At 35.8% G+C, this 20,770-nt stretch overlaps 3 protein-coding genes across 3 annotated transcripts; 1 reads left to right on the top strand and 2 right to left on the bottom strand.

Moving 5' to 3' along the window:
• The first annotated feature begins 759 nt into the window (after positions 1-759).
• On the top strand, positions 760-1,391 carry LOC114712619 (uncharacterized). Its single transcript, XM_028897166.1, has 3 exons — positions 760-805; positions 892-995; positions 1,082-1,391. The coding sequence occupies exons 1-3, from the start codon at positions 788-790 to the stop codon at positions 1,296-1,298; spliced, it is 339 nt and encodes a 112-aa protein (XP_028752999.1). The 5' UTR covers positions 760-787; the 3' UTR covers positions 1,299-1,391.
• Positions 1,392-2,989: 1,598 nt separating this feature from the next.
• Positions 2,990-4,527, bottom strand: LOC114712617 (uncharacterized). The gene is made up of 2 exons (XM_028897164.1): positions 4,169-4,527; positions 2,990-4,079 (listed from the first exon to the last, which is right to left on the bottom strand). Exons 1-2 carry the CDS (start codon positions 4,525-4,527, stop codon positions 2,990-2,992), a joined length of 1,449 nt encoding a protein of 482 aa, XP_028752997.1.
• A 1,932-nt stretch (positions 4,528-6,459) lies between these two features.
• On the bottom strand, positions 6,460-9,513 carry LOC114712618 (receptor-like protein 9DC3). The gene has a single exon (XM_028897165.1). The coding sequence runs from the start codon at positions 8,134-8,136 to the stop codon at positions 6,598-6,600; it is 1,539 nt and encodes a 512-aa protein (XP_028752998.1). The 5' UTR covers positions 8,137-9,513; the 3' UTR covers positions 6,460-6,597.
• Between the last annotated feature and the right edge of the window lie 11,257 nt (positions 9,514-20,770).

The raw sequence follows: 20,770 nt of genomic DNA on the forward strand, positions 1-20,770 counted from the left end.
GAGGGGAATATGTACGTATATCCCTAGCTAGCGTTTTGTTTTTAAATGACACAGTGTGCCCTGACAATGACAGCAATAGAATTGAAAATGACAATAAAATACATGGGGATGACAAGTATTGATGTCCCCAACACCATACTTTCTGTCACTGACATCTGACAATGTTTGCAGGACTGTCATCAAAATGTTTGATGAAGATATAGACCGACAACAGCTGTTTTCCCTGGGTGGAGTGAACAGAGTAAATAACAGGGTATTTTAGAATGCTCTGTCCCTGCACCCATGATTATGTTTGATAATGTTTGGTGAGATTATTGTATCAGAATGACGTTTTCACTTGTGTTCTGTAGGTATTTAATTTGGTGTGCAAGGCAGTGATGGAGGACATGAAGGCAGAGTTGGGGCCAGGGAAGAGGCACATTTTCGATGTTGATTTCATGGTGAGGTTGCATAATTCCAAATGCAAATACCAATGACAGCAATTGAATTGGAAATGACTTGTTCTCTGTTAATGGATTAACAATTTCATGTCATGCAGAACATGATGGCACATGATCCAACCTGGAAAGCCCAAAAATATAAGAAGCTCTTTCTTCCTGAGTTCCTTGGCTACAACTTAGCTGAATGTGATTTCATAATTGGTCTGGCTCTTGTTGGCCAACACTGGTTTTGTGTTGCCATTCAGCTTAGCACATTGGATTTCCACGTAATAGACTCCATGAGGAACCATTTTGGAACCAAGGACAGAAAGCAGAAGAAGAAGGTTGTCATCAAAGACCCAGTGGAAATGGCTGTGGATGACTGTGTAAGAAAAAACTCATTATCTTTACCCTAGTTTTTGAACTTGGAAAATCATTAAACTTTCTATGTTGGTCCTGAATCTTGTTGCAGAGGATGAGGTTCAATATTATACTGGACTTGGTCAAGCCAGGATTGGTTGGGAAAAAGCCAATGTCTCCCATGATATTTGCAGAAGTTCCCCAGCAGAATAACCTGTCAGTTTTGTCAAATTCGATTTTTGTGTGGTGAATGCACATGTCAGATGTGTTAACTAACTGTGCTGATATTGTTGCGTCCACAGGAGGGATTGTGGGGTGCACTGCATGATGTGGCTGAGAAGATGGGAACCTGGTGTGACCCTTACCTACACAGAGGAAGAAGTTGCTGGCTTTCGTCGTGACCTGACATGGTGGTTGGTGAATCATGAACAGAATGAAAAACGTGACGAGGCATTGGCCCTTATTCGACGACCACAACCAACCAAGAGCACAAAGTCCAAGAAAAGGCGTCGGTCTTAGGTGTCTCGATGTTAGGGTCATAATTCACTTGTCCTCTGTTAGATTGCTGTATGTAATGTGCATTGTAGGCTGACCAAAAATTTACTGTGTATTGTTATGGTTAACAGAGATTGGTGTCCATAAATGTATGATAGTTGAGATCCATGATGCCAATTTATTCCCCAGTGACATGAATGAATCTGGGTTTAACCACACCAAAACAAATGATGACAACAACCCCATTGGACATGTGCTATTGGTTTTCATTTTTTGTTTAGGTCACTAAATTTTACTTCAATATATCCTGTTGGTATCCAACAGAAAATGACACCAAGTGAAGTGAATATAACAGCGATAATGATAAGGATAACCTGGTCTGATTTTACAACATCAGTTCAACACGGCTGTCAGCTTATGCTGATAGCATCACTGCCAATGACCAGAACAAATTTAAAAATGACACCAAGTGAAGCGAATATGACAACGATAATGATAAGGATAACCTGGTCTGATTTTACAACATCAGTTCAACACGGCTGTCAGCTTATGCTGATAGCATCACTGCCAATAACCAGAACAAATTTAAAAATGATAACAAGTAATGCGCCATTAACAAAAGCTAACATCCCCATAACAGTAACTTCCTTTCATGTATTCAACAACAAGTGGACATTAAGATACTAGCCACACTTAATGCTCCCTTATCACTGAAATTTCTATCAGCTTACTTACAAAAAAATGTCTCCACCTAGCTCCTAACTATAACCCCAGTCCCAAAAAAGTTGACAAGGGCGGAGCATACAACTATGTACACAAAAAATGACCCATCCCCACTGTACTCGAAACTTCATGATGGGTTAGGATTTCTGCAATTCCTCCTTGTGTGTCCAGGGTGGCATCTTCCATAGTGGTATATCCGTTTGTTGTGGAACTGTGATTCATCCCTGTTTACTTTTGGCCTTCCTGGTGGTCGGGATGTCATGGGAGGTAGCAAGAAAACTTGCTCACTGACATTTTCTATTCTATAGTAGTTATTTGGGTGAGGCATGTCTGTTGTTACCACAAGAATCATACTGCGAGCATAAATCTTTTCTTGTGATGACTTTTTATAGCAATTATCAATATAATCATAAACATTGCCGTGCACAATCTTGATGGCAGCACAAGCATGGGAACAAGGGATCCCCATCATTTGCCAAGATCTGCAACTGCATTGGTGTAGTCCAAGATCAACCCGATGGTCTCCACGTGATGTTGTCACCTTCACTCTTCCCCCACCATAATTTTCAGCATAAATATGGTCAGACCCAGCCACCATATCCAGCACCTTACTCTCTATATTTGGACCAACGCAATTCTTCCATTTGGTCATAGCCACATAGAGGCATGCAACTTTCTTGCAACTTTATCTCGGTGCTCATAGATCAATTGGGGTACAGTATGCTTTCTCTCATTCACCATCCATGCATTGAATGATTCTGCTATATTACTTGTAATATTGTTCCATCTTTTATATGGGAACCTGCTTTTAGCCCACCTATCTACATCCCCATGATGAATAAGCCAATCAAATAGCCTTGGAGAAAAGGATCTCATGTCATCCATTGCTGCCTCAAATTTCTCATCCGTCCTTGCGTATGCAATTTTATCCAATAAATATAGTGCATCCTCCTTTGATCGGCCATTTGTCCTTGTTTGCCCCTTATTCATTTTCATAACTTCTGAACTAAAATTCTCCTTGATGTGTCTATAACAAAAGCATGCCTTTGACCCCCAAAGATTGATGCCACTCCTCCGATGATAGCATTGTGTCGATCTGATACAATCGTTACTTCCACAGAACCCAGGATTTTTTTTATCATATAGAAAAACCACGTCCAGTCATCTAGTATTTCTCCCTTCACAATTGCAATTGCAAACGGCAGCAGCTCGTTATCTGCATCATAAGTTGAAGCTGACAACATTGTCCCCTTGTATGGTCCGCTTAAGTGAGTTCCATCAACATACATAATATGCCTCACGCCACCCAAGAAACCCTCAATGCATGCCCCGTAGGCAATGAAAACACGCTCAAACCGGTTCCCAATAGCAGTCCATTCAACCACTGATTTTTCATATGTTTCCTTTATCCTTTCGCATACCCATGGTATGAGCATGTATGATTGTTCAGGCCTGCCATATATGTCTTCCAATGACTTCTCTCTTGCTCTATAAGCCTGTTTATATGTTAGATCAATCCTATACTCTCGTTTCAACCTCTTCCTTATCTCAGAAGTGCGCTTGTCTGCATGATCCCTCATCTCATCAATTATTATTGATGAGTTCAAACTAACTCTTCCATAATGCATCACGTCCAAGCTATCTTGGGCAGAATGAACATGCCGGTTTATAAATGTTGTCACTCGTAGCACATCACAACTCTTCCCCACATGATTTGCACATAGCTTCCATGGACAACCCTCAACTTTACACCTCATCGACATGAATTCCTTGCTATTCCTCATATACTTGGCCACAAACTTGTTTGCAAGTGCAAACTTGTATACAGACACCCGAAATACATCTGCACTAGGAAAACGTTGGCCCACTCCTGTTAAAAGTCCCCTCCATTCCGCATGAACCATCTCACTACCATCCGTATCTTCAGCTTCGATAGATTTATCCACATTAGGGGGCCCACTTATTTCATCATTGTCACATTCACGAGCATTTTCTTCACTAAGCCAGCCATAATCACAACACAAACTAATAGGAGACGCATCCAGTTCCGTTTGCTGTGACATGCCCATGAATCTCTCTGTTCTGCATTCATAATGACAAGACTCGTTAACACAAATGACAAGAAGAAATTCATAAATGATAACAAATAGTTAGGACAAACTTCCACTTACATTTCTACATTGTCCTTTGGTTGGGGACCCACTTGTCTTTTTTTGGCCACATACACATGATCGCTGTTCCCATTGTATTGAAAGAGGTTATACATTTCAGCATTGTCATGAAGGTCAATCAATGTCTTCTCATCAAAGGCCACTGTGTACTTAATGTCATAATTTCTTCCATCACCACCAATCCACTCAGATATCATTAGCCTCAATTCATCAAGTGTCAGCCCATCCTTAATGCTTCTTAACCTCACGCCACCTCCATTATATCTCACTTCACCTTCACCATTTGTCACAAATTTCCCCCCCACATGAAAATAACAGAACAGCTCCTTCCCACAAGATGACCTAGCTTCAAAATTCATTTATCTTCATTACCTGCACTGATAACAGAAGTCGAATGATTATATGACTTAATACCATCATCATCAACTTACACGACCAACTTAGGGTTTGACACATTCATGCTTATAATTTGCAACAAAACACTCATTTCTTTCCTGTCCACACTAATGCTTCATTTTCTCAGAATCAATCCACTCCATTATTCGAATCTCCCTCTAACATTGTCCCTTTATCTGACACTAATCACTCTAACCCACTTGTGACACCATCAAACCCCTCTCCCTCAGTGTTTTTCCTTCCCCGTGCATTCACCCTCTGATCACCGTCCTTCCCCACACTTTCTATATACCCACGCCGTCTCCATGCTTCGCCACCCTCTCCACCTCAAAACCATCCCCACATCGACGACATTGCCATCCAACGGGAAGAGGAAAATCAACCGGCGCATAAAGGAGAGGGACAAAAGACAAAGGCCAACAATATAGTCACTGAATACTAACCTCGCTTCCGTCGTTCAGTTGTTGCTTCGCGCGTTCATGCTCCCACGTTCATGGTCCCTCCCAAGTTTTTCCTCCAGCTCCCGCCACAACTTGCACACTTCCACCGGTCACTTTTTCTGTTTGCATATGAGGGGCTGTTTCGTAATTATGCAACATTTGCATAATCCCAAATCAGGCAACACTTCCCTATCTGGTAATACATTTGCTTAGCTTCCCATTTTGGCATTTTATTATTTCAGGCTTCTTTATGTGTCATTTTCCCTTTTTTTTTTTTTTTAAATCTGCATTGTAAGCAATAGAATAAATGCCGTGTGCATCTTGACATATATGCATATTTATATGCACACTTTGTCATATATGCATGTTCGTATACACACTTTGTATGGTGTTGAGTTACACATGACGTTAGTAAACAAAGTTTATGGCGAAGAATTTATAGCTCACGTGACACCCCGCACCTCTCTGGGAGGTTGTGAATTATGTATCCCGTGTTGTTAAATTACGGGTTGTGTATGATGGGTATATGGATTCCTTTCTCGATAGTAAATTTTCTTTAACGAATAAAAAAAAGTGAACAAAGCCTAGTACAGACAAGGATGTATCTTGGAGATGTAAGTGTTTGTATCTTGGAAGGAAGTTTATATTAATTAATATTACGAGCGGTGATAAGGTGGATTTTGAATTTGAAAAACTGAAGGAGCGAAATTAGGGATTGAATTTCTGTGTTGTAGTATTTCCAAAAAAAAAAAACCCTAAAAGGTTTTATATGCTTTTGTGTGGCAGCCTCTCCGAAATAGTTGAATCTAACATGGCACTCTAGAATTGCATGATGCATTTGATTCAGCTCTGCCTACCTATTTTTATGGATTATGTAGATTCTATTCCAATTCTGATTTCCATTCATGTTCTTATTCCTTCCCAAAAAAAAATCTTCCATCATACTAAAAAAGTCCTAAATGATTGCATTGTATGATCTTATTCTCTCTTGAGCTCAAGGACCAAAAAGATTGATATCTAATTTGAAGGGTTAAAAAAATTATTTTTTAAGAAAAAGGACTAAAAGACTAAACATCAAAAGTATATCAACCTTATTAACCTTTTTTTTTTAATTTTATAAAATTAAACATACGTGTATAAATATAAGCACATCAATGCTAAGTTCAAACATATGACTTCATTCAAGCGTGACTACTAAGACAACTTATTATTAAATTATTACACACAAAAAAAAGCTTGCGGGTAATCTTGAATTATTGAATATCTTTCGTGTTAAATTTTAAATTTAATTTCATAAAAAATGGGTGATTTTTCTTTTCATGTGCTTAAATTTTCAAAAGAAAAGAAGTGAAAAGGACAATGATGAAAATGAAAAACAATTTATACAATATAGATGATGATGTCAAATCACTTAAAATTTAATTACTCAAACAGAATAAGAGCATACTAAATTAGAAAAAAGAAAATACTATGCTCATATTATTACCAAAATACTCGAGAAACATGATACGATATGCCAAACAAGAAAGGCAAAAAGGGGGGGACTAACAAACACACATAAACTATAATATCATACAAAACCAAATTCTTTAGCTAATTTGTTCTTCCTCGATTTGCACGAACTCTATTTCTGGTCTCTTTTTTGTGTTTCTTAATTTGACCTCCAAAAGTTCTAACAAGCCACTGAGGTTTTCCAATTAAGAATATAAGATATCCCATGAAAATTCCAAATATCATCCCACATCCATATCCAATGGCTACTGGTTTCCAACCAAAATCAAAGAACATTGATGAAGATGGTTGTGGCAGTTTTCCTTCATCCTTGCTGCAACTTTTTGTCAATGGAACTCCACACAATTTTGAATTTCCCTCATATGAATCTTCTAAGAATGTGTCAAATTGCTTACCTCTTGGTATGATTCCCTCAAGCTGGTTCTGTGAAAGGTTCAGAATAGCCAAAAAGTTGAGATTTGTCAATGTTGGAGGAATCTCACCCACAAGCTTGTTCCATGATAGATCTAACCATTCAAGATTTGTCAAATTCCCCATTGATTGAGGAATAGAACCAGTGATTCCATTGTGGGATAAATTTAGTCCTTTCAGTGAATATAACTCACCAATCACTTTTGGAATCTCTCCATCAAATTTATTACTTGACAAGTCAAGAATAGTGAATGCTTTTAAGATCTTTTCAAGCTCCCTGGCATTATCTTTCAGATTGATCTTCACTGAATACTGATATAAGGGATCATTTCTATTTTCCATGTACAGTGATCCTGTTTCAACACTGTCTACCTTGACCATTCCTTTAAATTCTTTGATGTATGCTGCTGGCAAAGACCCACTGAAATGGTTGCTGGAAATATCAAAGATCCTTAACTTCCAAAAGGGATGCTTGGTGTTGGAACTAGTAATAGTTCCATGCAGCTTATTATCTCTCAAAACAAGTGCTTGCAACTCTGGTAGACCTTCAAGCCAATTGGGAAATGTGTCCTCAATCTGGTTCTCTCCCACATCCAAAATTTGAAGTTGATCACAATAAGCCAAGGATCTAGGGAATGGTCCCTCAAGTTTGTTGTTATTGAGATTTAAAGTTTTCAACGCACTGTTCTTTGAAAAATTGTCAGGAATAGTTCTAGTAAGGCCATTGTTCCGCAGGTCTAGATTAGAAATGGATGGGAAGGCCATAAGGCACTGTGGAATAGGGCCTGACAAATTATTGTGAGACAAGTTGAGTATCATAAGTGAGCTTGCATTGCAAATCAATGATGAAATTTGCCCACTTATTTTGTTGTTGGAAACTGAAAAGAACAAAATACCCCAAGGTGGAATTGGTAGATGTCCTTGTAACTTGTTGAAACTAAGATCAAGAATTTTGATATCTCTCATTGAAAAATACTCAACTGAAGTCAAAAGATTGTGAGAGAGATCCAAATAAAACAAAGAACCATTCCCCACATCATTGAACCATTTGGGAATGGTCCCTTGGATCTTGTTGTTTGAAAGAGATAAAATCATCAAATCTGGAAGCTTCACTAAAAATTGGGGGAAGTTATTGATGTTTAAAGAAGATAAATTTAATGTTGAAAGTTTGGTCAGTGAAAGATTAACATTTTCATTAAAGCCACTCATTAGTGAAAGAAATTTATTGTTTGAAAGATCAAGGGTCCCTAGATTTTGGAACTTTGAAAATTGGTAAAAATCAACCAGTCCACTCAAATTATTTGAGGATAGACTCAAGAGAGAAAGATTTGTGAGGCCAAAAATTGACTCTGAAAAATTTCCTTCCAACCTATTGTTGGAAAGATCAAACTTTTCCAATGAGTAACTTGAAAATTGGCTAATGGACCCAGTAAGATGGTTGTCATTAAGATGCAAATCTTTCAAAGATGGTGAAGAATAACACCCAGAAGGAATTGTTCCATTGAACAAGTTATGAGACAATTCTAACTTAACCAACTTAGAAAGTTTGCAAATTTCATTTGGAATTGGACCAACTAGTTTGTTAAAGCTACAATCAAAAGAAGAGAGTTGAGAAAGATTAGACAAAGATGGAAGCTGTCCTCCTATGTTGTTTCCAAAAATTGATAAACTCTCTAGTTTGCTAAGCTCTCCAAACACATTTGTGATTTCACCATTGAAATTATTTTCTGAAAAATCCAAGACAGTGAGATGTTTCAGACTTGAAACTGATGATGGGATTTGTCCACTAAAATCATTATTACTAAGGATTAAGGAAGAGAGAAGCTTTAGGTTTGAAAGGAATTGAATCTCACCACTCAATTTGTTTGAGCCAAGGTTCAAATGAGTTAGATGAGTGAGATTCTTGAAGCCCAGAGGAATTGGTCCTTGAAATCCACAACTTCCCAGATTCAAATTACTAAGCTGCCTCAAATTACCTATCGAATCAAATATTCCTCCTGAGAAAGATGTGAGGCTGAGATCCAGAGATGAGAGAGGAGAGCTCCAATTGGACTTTGGAAGTTGACCTTTAAGATTATTATTATATGACAAATCTAGCTGTTGAAGATTTTGTAAACGAAGAATGTCACTTGTGATGTTTCCCTACAACCTAGTATCTTTAAGTTTGAGGGAAACCAAAGGGGATGATGAATTCACAAACAAATAAAAGGAGCTTGGTGTAATAGAAGACATGTTCACATAATCTAAGACAAGCTCTCTTAAATCAGTCATGTTTAAAATCATTTGTTCCCATGTGGATTGTTCAAGTCTCAAACTCCCCGAAATAACAGACAAATCAAGAGAGACTAATTTAGACAATTGTGTGATTTTGGGAGGAATTTCACCTGTAAAAAGAGACAAGCTCAAATTTAGATGAGTGAGATTAGGAAGGTCACCAAATTGAGATGGTACTGAAGACCCTTCAAAATCATTGTAAGCCAAGTTGAGTGTTTGAAGATGAATAAGTTGAAAGAGTGTGCTATTTGAAGTGAGTTGACCTTGAAGAAAACTTAAACTAAGATCAATGCCAATCACATGACCAGACCCAGAGTCACGTGACCCCATCCCACAAGCAGCAATTTGAACTATTCCCCTATGATCTTGTTTTTGAAACAGATGAGGCTGTGAATTGATTCTTGAATTGGAGAAGTGCAGAGTGATCAAGGTGATTACACAATGGATCAGGGGAAGAAGAAAGGGGAGGAAGAAGAAAAACGAAACAGAGTAGAATTGAAAAGGCCATAACAAAAGTTGGAAGGCAAGGAGTGAAAGATGCGCATGGCAGCCAGCTAACAGATTATGGCTTTATTTATGGAGCGAGTCACGCAAGGGTCCCCCTCTTGATGGTAGCGCCGGGGACACGCAGCTAAAAGCCTTTTCCTAGCAGCTGTCCACGAAGAACACTGGGGCCATATGCAAAATCATTTAATGTTGTGAACAGTTGTTGGAATTTATGGCAGTATAATATTAATATTTCAAAAGTCTTGTTTCTCGGGTTAAATTAAATAAAAAGTTAATATAAACTCAGATTTATTTTGATTTTTATCTCTCAAATTTTAAACTTATAATTTTTAGTGAAAAACGTTATATCTTGAAGGTGTAACGATATTAAAATCTGCCAAATCATCGTAAACAATGTTAAAATGATGGTACGGACTCACAAATGGCACATTACTAGATTTTTTGTGAACAATAAAAAAAAAGTTCCTCAAAACACAATGCAAATTACGATTATATATATATATATATATATATATATATAAAAGATGAGTTCTCAAGACCTAGTACGAACAACTCCTTAAACAACCGGCGACAATTAAAAAAAGGGGCTAAACAACTTTGTTTTGATGACCTTTTTTTATATCCTTTATTATTTATATAAAATCTAGTTAGGTATCATTTAGTAAGTTCATATCACTACTTTAATGCTATTTACAATACTTTAGTGGGTTTTTATACCATTACATCTCTAGGAACTAATACTTTAAAACAGACTAAATCTTAGGAACCAAAACCACATGTTCAAAATTTGAAAAACTAAAATCAAAATAGGTTCAAATTTAACAGACCAAAATTATATCAACCCTTAAAAGAAAGTCATCTAAATTTTGTATCATATGTAAATAACTTTTTCAAGTTCCAACCTTTAAAACTTTACAGTTACCTTTACTTTTTAGTTACATTTTTTTTATTATTTAACCGGGTAATAATTTTAAATTTAAGGAGTTTATATGCATATAAATTAAAGTTTAAGAGGATTATATAATAGAAAAATAAAGTTTAATCAAGGGGCATGAATTGATAACTCAGAATTATGCGTGCAGCAGCAGCAAGCAACGACAACATAGTAGTAGTAGGAGTAGGAATAGCAATAACAATAATATTAGCAACATTAATTTGCATGAATATTTTAGAGAATTGCTTGAACACATTACACTAAGTAATTTATATAATTATTTCTAGTGATATGAAAAATGGGCAAGTAGCAGCATCAAAATGAAGAATCGACCACCTAAATAATTAATGACATGCATCATGGTTGTGAGATCATTATACTAGTTTCAGTTTTTAATATAACAGCTAGTTTGATTTTTAATTTGGTCATAGACAGATATCTTATATTTATTTTTTTTTTAAAGTAGTCCTTGTAATAGTTACATATATTAAAGGTTTTATCAAATAGTAGTTTTAGTTAATGCACATGATTAATAAGGATATTCTAAGAGAGACAACACATATTTATTATAAATAACTAACTCAACAAACTTTTTAATCTATTTAAATTAGTCAACTAGCTCTTATATTAAAGATTGGAAGTAGTATTATACAAGGACAAAATTCAAAATGAGCTACTATTAATATAAACATACATTTCATTTACACATTCATGACTAATAACTCGATCCCTGACCCTTTTTTATTCTTGTGGCAATAAAAGTCAGGACAGCAAAAGAGCATATAAATTAACTAGAGCACAATTTACTTGGGGAGGGAAACTCCTCTACTATCTTCACTGAGAATATGATATAAATTCAAAATTTTGAATTTTATAGAAAGTATAGAAGGAAGTACCCCCTCAATTCTTATTATAAGTCACTTGTAAGTTACAACACATTTTCACATGTCAAAAAATGCATTAAATTAACAAAATATTTAATTTGACTGTTATTAAAGTTTTTTTTTGTCTCTCTTTCTCTCTACATTTACAAATTATTTTCATATCTTTTTATTTTTGTTTCTCTTTTCAGTGAGAATTAAATAAAGTAAAATTGAAAAGCAAGCATTAAATACACTACAAATAATTTAAATTTATAACTACATTTTTTCTCTACAAGTGACTTATATTTTGAATCACAGTGATATATATATTTTGTTAATTCAATTACTTTATGCTCAAACTCACTATTTATGTGGAAGAATAAATATATGTACATGGATGTACTTTCGTGTGGATACGCATATACATAGTATCATTTTGGTCTTAAATGTAAGTGACTCATGAGATAAAATTTTAATTCTAAATATAAATTACTTGTAGTATATTTAATACTTATTTTTTTTAATTTTATTCTTATTTAATTCTCATTAAAAAGAGAAAAATAAAGGAGATGTCAGAATAATTTATAAACATAAAAAAAACTTTAATAACCATAAAATTGAAAATTGGTGAGTTTAGGGCATTTTGTTGATATATAACAATTTATTATAAGTAACTTATACTCCTCTGGTTCTATTTATAAAAGAGGAATTTTTTTTGTCCTATTTATAAATCATTTCATTAAATTTTTAATATCAATATATTATTTTGTCCTTTATTTATTATAGTGTAAATATTTATTCTTTTGAAAAGTGTATATATTAAATGGGAGTAAAGTTAAAAAGTTGTTATATTTTATTAGAGAATTAATACAGTGTAAAGTTGTTTTTTACCCGTATAAAATATGTTAGAAGTGTCTTATAAATATGATCAAAATATTAAACATGAGAGTGTGCAGTAAATGTCAGGGGGCAGGTGGTAGGTGACAGGTTGCAGGTGGCAGGTGGGTGGATATTAATTGTCGGCTGGATGACGCGAAGAGATATGAATTTTGAGGGACCAAAATCTCCTCCGCATTTATGAACAGCTTTGACTTTTCTTCCAGGGCTTCCGGGGAATTGTGCCGTTTCTCTCATTGACTTGGAGAATCCAAAAGGATGACTAAAATGACTTGTTCTTGCCGATAGCCGAAATGAGAGTTAGAGCCCCGCCAACTTTCGTGGAATAATCATCAATGTACACATTCATACATATGCATACATGCATACGCACACATCATATCAAACGTACTCCTCCGGTCTCATACTAGTATGTATAAGGATCTTACATTTAAAACCGAAGAGTATGTATTTAACTCACTGGCAAAGGAAAAAAAACAAACGCCTCCACCACTATTTATTTCTTTTTATAAAACATTTTCAGCATCCTTTCATATAGATTAAAAAAAATTTTAACTTGTATTAATTTTTTATTAAAATATAATAACCTTTCAATTTTATCCTCATTTAATATATACACCTTTTAAAATTTTAAAAATAACTATATATACTATAATAAATAAAAAATAAAAATATTTATTTTAAAAATTTAATGAAATGATTTATAAATATGACCCCAAAAAATTCTCTATGTGTATATATAGGACTAGAGGATTATTAGTGGACTCATTAAATCTGTTCCAAATTTAAATTTTTTTCTAACTTTACATTTAAATAGGTTGTAAACGAAGAGAAAAATACAAAGAGTTACATTTAAATATTACTTGTAATAACAAAATTAACAAATAAGTATTAAATACTCTCAAGTCATTATATTTGGACCAAATCATTTTTCTATAGGCAACTAGACCAAGGAGAGTACAATTTATTAATAGCGTATTAATTTATTTATTTTTAATATTTTTTGTACAATGTATGTAAAACAATATCATGTTGAATCATTCGTCCGTTGGTTCATTTTGCTCTATGAAACGGAAAACTTAGAAAAATTTAGAATATATCAAATAATACCTATAGTGCTTAATATACTAGTTGGATGGTTGGATTTGGTTTTAAATATAATACTCTAATACTATCTGTGGTCCTCATAATAATACTTCATTTGTAGTCTATAAACGAGATCTTATAATTAGGACCAGAGGTAATATATTTTATCTCTTAAATTTATAATTTTTCTCAAAATATCTATATTGATTGTAAGAGGTGCTTATTTAAAAAATAGTTCTAATGCATATGAATACGATAGAAAGTAATTTAAGAACTCGTTTAGAATGTTGTATAAGCAATTTTTCAATTATAATTTACCGAATACGAGGTAAATATGTAGAAAAAGTTTTATCTTGATTTACATGAATCATACTTATAAATATTTATAAATGTGATTTTAAATGGACCCTAAAATAATATCAGGCTGGTCCACGTTAAAGTGGGCCTTCAGTACAAAAATTGGATCGAAGGCAACATCCCACTCAAAGGAACATTTTGGACGTGAGGTGGAAATGACATAAGACTTGATAGGGCTCAGACCCATCAACTACCGCGCTTTAGTAAGTTGATGCAACCCATGAGCTGAGATGACTAAGGACCTTTCAAGCATATTGGAAGTGAAATTGCTAGGGCATATTAAATTGAGAAAATTACTGTGAAGTCTTGATTAAGAAACATAATTATTAAAAAAATCTCAATAATAATATGAGCAGCCCGCAGTAACAAGTCTTAGGATGGTAAATGACAACTGCTTACTTCATTTTACCCGAGGCATAGAGATTACCAAAGTGGGTTTTGCCTCTCCCAACAAAGTCTTTTCCATGCACACTACTTGGTTCGAACCCGGAACATTATGTTTAAGGGAGCTAGCTATCTAGCAATTGTGCCAGGCTTTGTTAGTGATATTATTAATTGTTGACTGTGCATGAGTGTGAAACTAGTTGCTTTGTATTTTGGGCTTGAAAATGGCCGAGTGTAGATGACAGTCATAAGAAATTGTTCTTGCTTGCTTGAAATTTGGAATGTTCTTGGAGCAATAATGGGATCATTTAGAGTATTTTGAACAAAACTCTTGTGAGCATTCTTGGGTTTTGGTTGTAACAAATTTTTTAGCACAAGCCTATTTTAAAGCCCATATAAATTTACCGAAGCCCAATTTAGTTGGTGGAGGCCTAAATTACCTTTTGTAATTATGGTCATGGACGTTAAATTAATTGACTAATAACATAGGACATTGACCAAGTGGGCCTCGTAGAATATTTTCTAACGTGGGGGGACAATTTGTCAACGTGGTAGAAAAAGGGGGCACAATATTACTGCTACGTCTGTGGTATTAATCTAGAAGGATTAAAAAAAATTATAACATATATATTACATAATCTTTTTAAAATATAAATTATTATATTATATATTATATTATAAATGAGTTAAATTAATTTGAATGAAATGATAAATATAAATATTTTAAAATAACTTATTATTTTTTAATATTTTAAATTAATTAATTAGATTTTATATTAAACAAGAGAACATAGAACTATTTTCTTGGGTTTTAGTCGGACCTCAAGTTATATTCCCAGCTTAAGTCCTATGTATATTTCTTTCTTTTCCATATTCCTGCGTTTTTTAGTATTTGGTATCCTAACATATTTTGTTATTGTGTTCGGTAAAATCTTTCCTTATATGACTTCAGTTTATATCAGCACTTTTCCATTTCAAATTTTTAGCCCACTATATTTTCGTGATTTAAAAAACTTATTTGAGTTAGAATTCGAAGCTTGTTAGGTCCATGCATGCTTTTTAATTAAAGAGAATTTATAAAAGTAATTAAAAATTGTCTCCCACTAAGATTTTTACATAAGTGATAATTGTATTGATGGGGTGGACATATTTCGATTCCAATTCTCTCAGAATCCCTGTCTCGTTTTGTTCTCAAAATCCCATCCTTATCATTAAATACAAAATAGATGATTTGTTTTTTTTTACCAGCAAATACAAAATAGATGATTGGGATTTAATATTTTGAAAAAATGAATGCCCATCTTTTCACTCATATTTATGTACCATGATAATAACAGTTTTTAAAATATTAAATCTAAATTATATATATGCGACTACTATAAAAATTATTTAAAAATAAATAAATATAAAAAATATAGTAGATTAAGATTTTATATTTAGAACTAAACTACTAGTTAAATGAGATAAGTAACAGAGGTAGTTTTTTTTTTGGTACGTGGAGGTGAGATTTTGAGAAGCAAAGTAGAGAGGGGATTCTCCTTCCCTGTCCCACTATGTTTGGTGTCCCATTCCATTGCGAGGTTATTTGATTATCCCCGGAGAGACGAAGATTATTGGAAAAATCACAACCAAAAAAAAAAAACCCACCAAAATAACAAAAATTATAAATAGAGACTCATGATAATATTAGTATAGATCCTGATTATAATGGTATTGGTTTTGATGATAATTTTTACAAACAAATCTTTATATATTTAGCAAATCAAATTAGTAGTATACAAGATAGACCCTATGCATGGCTTCGTGAACGCTCTCTCTTGCGGATTTCCCTGCGCTGAGGGAAAAGCAATCTGTTGATGAATCTGATTTCCTGCAACGGACAAAGAAGAAGATGAGAGGTGATCCAACCAGTGATGATGTAATAGAACAACAAGCAAAGGAGTCTTTTGCGAAGAAAGTGATCGGGGAAAAACCATTGGAAGGAAAAGGGGAGGGGGATAGTCCGAAGGGATTGGGAATCACAATAGTGCATCATTGGAAGGGAAAAATGAAGATTCCTGAGATTATCATTTCAGAGGAAGGGAAAAAGACGCTGAGAAAACCTTATGAAAAGAGCTTGATAGTTAAGTTACTAGGATGGAATATTGGCTTGCGATCACTTGAGCCCAAACTGCAGGCAATGTGGGGAAAACATGGATCAATCTCTGTTATTGATTTGAGTAATGACTTTTTTGTGGTGAAATTTTCTAGTTGGGAGGATCATGGGAGGGCGTTGTGCGAGGGACCTTGGCTAATCTCTGACCATTATTTGACTGTCAGAGAGTGGAAAGCCAATTTTAACCCAGCTACAGAGGCTATAAAAGATGTGCTAGTGTGGATTCGTTTATCAGATCTACCCCTTGAGTGCTATGAGGAAGAGGTTTTGCAAGCAATTGGAGATCAAGTAGGGTAGACGGTGAAGATTGATGTTACGACGTTGCTTCAGACCAGGGGGAAATTTGCGCGGTTGGGGATCCAGGTAGATTTATCAAGACCGCTCTTGCCTCAATTTATTTTGGATGGTAGGGAATATAAAATAGAATATGAAGGACTGCATCTGTTATGTTATCATTGTGGTAAATATGGCCATGTGGAGAAAAATTGTGTGGAAAAAATGGAAGAATCGAGGAATCAAGGGCCAGATGTGAAAATGAATGAGGAGGAACGTTTGTTTGGAACTTGGTCTGTTGTTCAGAAGAGGAGAGGACCGAGGCGAACTGGTGGTGATAGGAAGGACCAGGAGGGTAGTGTAAGAAAATTTACTGGTTCTCGTTTTGAGAGTTTGGGAGTTCAGGAGGATAATGGGCTGAAGGAAAATCTTTCTAATGCAATTGTACCAGTTTCTACTAAGATGGAGGACAGATGGGAAATAAGAAGTGTAGATAGTAGAACTTGGGAAGAAGTTGCTGAGGAGTGGAGGTTGGAGGTAGGAGATAGAAAGATTATGGAAGATAATTACTTAAGAAATAAGGGGTTAAGAAGGATTGTTGGTAAAAGAGGGGAAGTAGAGGAGCAAGTAGCGTTTGAAGCCACCCCTGAAAGTTTTGAAGGGGAAGCCATAGTAGCTTTGAGGGAATTAAATCAAAATACTATGCATGCTGATATGGTTTGTGATGATAATAAAGTGGAGGTGTGTGGTAATGGTGGGGGTAGACCTTCGGATGAAGCCAATGTTATTAAAGAGGGCTTGGTAAAAGATTCTTTCAGGGAGATAGGTGAGGGAAGCGGACTGATGAGGATTGATTGATTGCTCTTTTATTGTTGTTAATGATGAACAAACAAATTTTAGTGTGGAACTGCAGGGGTGTAGGAGGGAGAGATGTGGAGAGGGATGTGAAAATGTTGTTGCAATTGAAGAGACCTGAGATTGTGGTCCTTTTGGAGACAAGAGTTCCAGCTAGAAAGGCTCATAGCTTTTTTCAGAAGCTGGGTTTTAATGAAGTTGTGGCAATTGAAGGTTTGGGATTTGTAGGTGGGATTTGGGTGGCTTGGAATAAGGAAAGGGTTAGAGTTGATTGTCTTGAGAAAAAAACAACAATATGGTTTATTTAACATCAGCTTTGCAAATGAGGAACCTTGGGTGGCAGTGTTGGCTTATGTTGCACCTAGAGATAGAGAAAAAGGTGAATTTTGGGAAGATATGAGGCTTCTAGCTGAACGAATGAGAAGGCCATGGATGATCATTGGTGATCTCAATGATGTGAGGGGGGAGAGTGAAAAGAAAGGGGGGCCCCCTATCAACCAGAGAAGATGTAGTGTTTTTGATGAAAGGATTAATGTTTGTGGCTTGCTGGAAATAGAAAGCTGTGGTAATCGTTTCACTTGGAGAGGACCATTAATTCCTGGCTATCAATGCCTTTTTGAAAAGTTAGATAGAGGATTGTGTAATGAGAATTGGAAATTTAGATTCCCAGATGCAACTATAAGAGTGTTAGCTCGTCTAGGAAGTTCTGATCATCATCCAATCCTTTTATGTTTGGAAGAAGGGAACAGAAATGGAGTTAGACCGTTTCGTTTTGAAGCGGCCTGGATGATGCATGACTCCTTTGAAAATGAAGTTAGGAGGTCTTGGAGGAAAGGGGGTGATGTGGATGAGAATTTGAGGGGATTGCAGGGCTCTCTTGTAGTCTGGAATAAGGAAGTATTTCGTAACATATTTTTTAGGAAACAGAGACTAATTGCTAGAATTGATGGAATTCAGCAAAGATTAAGTAATTCTAATCGGCCTATTGATCACTTATGTAAATTGGAAGGAGAGCTCCAGGATGAATTGAAAGAAGTTTTGAAGCAAGAAGAGATTTTATGGTTTCAGAAATCACGTAGTGATTGGATTAATGATGGTGATAGAAACACAAAATATTACCATATGAAAACTGTTATGAGACATAGGAGGAATAAGGTATCTATGTTGAGAAATGAAGAAGGAGTTTGGATAGAAGATGCAAATGCCTTAGAGTGCATGGCTGTTGATTTTTTAAGAATCTGTTTAAGGAGGAAGGAGAGGGGATATTGAACCTTGAGCTAGAAGTATCTTTCGCTCATCTGGATGATAGTGTTTGGGAGAGAATGGAAGGGACAGTGATGGAGGAGGAGATCAAGGGAGCAATTTTTAACATCGGAGCCTTTAAAGCACCTGGAGAGGATGGATTCCCTGCAATTTTCTTTTAGAAGGAGTGGCATGTAGTAAGGGAGGAAGTTGTGAATTTCATTGGCAAGGTATGGAGGGGGCAGATAGATATAGGGAGTATAAATGGTACTTTACTCACCATGATTCCGAAGATTGAGAGACCAGAAACAGTAAAGTAGTTCAGACCAATTGCATTATGTAATGTCATCTACAAATGTATCCCTAAGATCATAGTGGGACGTTTAAAAGGGACCTTGAGTAAGTTAATTGCCCCTAATCAAGTTAGTTTTGTCCCGGGAAGGCATATACAAGACAATGTTATTGTGGTTCATGAACTACTGCACACTATGAGAGTAATGAAAGGAAAGAAGGGATTTTTTGCAATAAAAATCGATTTGGAAAAAGCGTATGATAGAGTAAGATGGAATTTTATTGAACAAGTTTTAGAGGAAGTGGGAATGAAGGATGGAATGCGAAGATTGATTATGGGATGTATCCGCACGATTTCGATGCAGATTTTGTGGAATGGGGTTAAAACTGAAAAATTTAATCCGTCTAGGGGGATTAGACAGGGAGACCCCTTGTCTCCCTATATTTTTGTGTTGATGATGGAAAAGTTGACTCATTTAATCCAAGAAGCTGTCAGAAAGGGATTTGGAAGACTATTTGAGTAGGAAGAATGGGTCCTGAGGTGACTCATTTAATATTTGCTGATGATTTAATTCTATTTGGGGAAGCTTCTGTAGATCAGATAAAGGTAGTGATGGAGTATTTAAATAAATTTTGTGCTTGTTCTGGGCAGAAAGTGAATAAGTCTGCAATAGTCTTTTCTAGGAATGTTGCTGCTAATATAAGGGAGGAAATAGTAAGAGAGGCTGGATTTTGTTTGACTGATGACTTAGGTACCTATTTGGGTGTCCCTACGTATTATGGAAGAAACAAAGTTCGCTGTTTTGGAGGATTAGTAGAGAAGGTGAAGAGACGGCTACAGGGATGGAAGGTGCACTCCTTAAGTATGGCTGGGAGAGTAACACTTGCTAAGGCAGTGATTGGATCCATTCCAATTTACTCTATGATGGTTTCAAAGCTCCCTAAGCAAATTGTGGAGGAGATTGAGAAGGCTCAGAGGGCTTTTATTTGGGGGCACACCACTGAAGAAAGGAAGATGCATCTTATTAACTGGGATGTGATTCAAAAGCCAAAGGAGAATGGGGGTTTGGGGGTGCTATGTTTGGAGGACATGAATTGTGCCTGCTTGATGAAATTGGGTTGGAAATTAAGAACTAATAGTGAAGGTTTGTGGGTGGATGTGCTCAAACATAAATATAATGGGGGCTTGAATTTTGGGAATAATTTGAAAATTCCCCAAAATTCGTCAAGCCTATGGAGAGATATCGGTGGTGTGTGGGACGAACTAAATAAGGGGGTGTGGTGGGGAGTTGAGTCGGGAGAAAGAATAAGTTTCTGGAAGGACAGATGGGTAGACCAAGAAGTGTCAAGTGTGGAATTTTGCTGTGGAAATACAGAAAGCTAAATCCTTTCAAACAATTCCAGCAGAAATAAGGGGCGAGGAGGTGAGCACAAGGTGGATAACCCCTGAAAAGGATTGGGTTAAAGTTAATTTGGATGGTTCAAGCAGGGGAAATCCAGGACGAGCAGGATGCGGTGGGGTGATTCGAGACCACCATGGGGCTTGGATCGTGGGTTACTGTAGAGATGTGGGATGGAGCACAGCCTTTGAAGCAGAATGTTGGGAGCCGGGTGAAGGAATAGAGGTGGCGAGGAAACTGGGTTTTCAAAAAATTCATCTTGAAACTGACTCTGAAGAGCTTCTTTATGCTTTGAAAGGGAAGGAGATTGAAGGAGGAAAACCGC

Source organism: Neltuma alba, unplaced genomic scaffold, assembly GCF_004799145.2.
Source record: "Neltuma alba isolate B1F8T4 unplaced genomic scaffold, ASM479914v2 tig00011381_pilon, whole genome shotgun sequence".
Lineage (NCBI taxonomy): Eukaryota > Viridiplantae > Streptophyta > Magnoliopsida > Fabales > Fabaceae > Neltuma > Neltuma alba.

Coding starts and splice junctions, on each gene's coding strand:
- LOC114712617 (XM_028897164.1), bottom strand. CDS start 4,527: ATGAATTTTGAAGCTAGGTCATCTTGTGGGAAGGAGCTGTTCTGTTAT. Junction 4,080..4,168: donor CCAAAGGACAATGTAGAAAT/GTAAGTGGAAGT, acceptor TTATGAATGCAG/AACAGAGAGATTCATGGGCA.
- LOC114712619 (XM_028897166.1), top strand. Junction 996..1,081: donor GTTCCCCAGCAGAATAACCT/GTCAGTTTTGTC, acceptor TTGCGTCCACAG/GAGGGATTGTGGGGTGCACT.
- LOC114712618 (XM_028897165.1), bottom strand. CDS start 8,136: ATGAGTGGCTTTAATGAAAATGTTAATCTTTCACTGACCAAACTTTCA.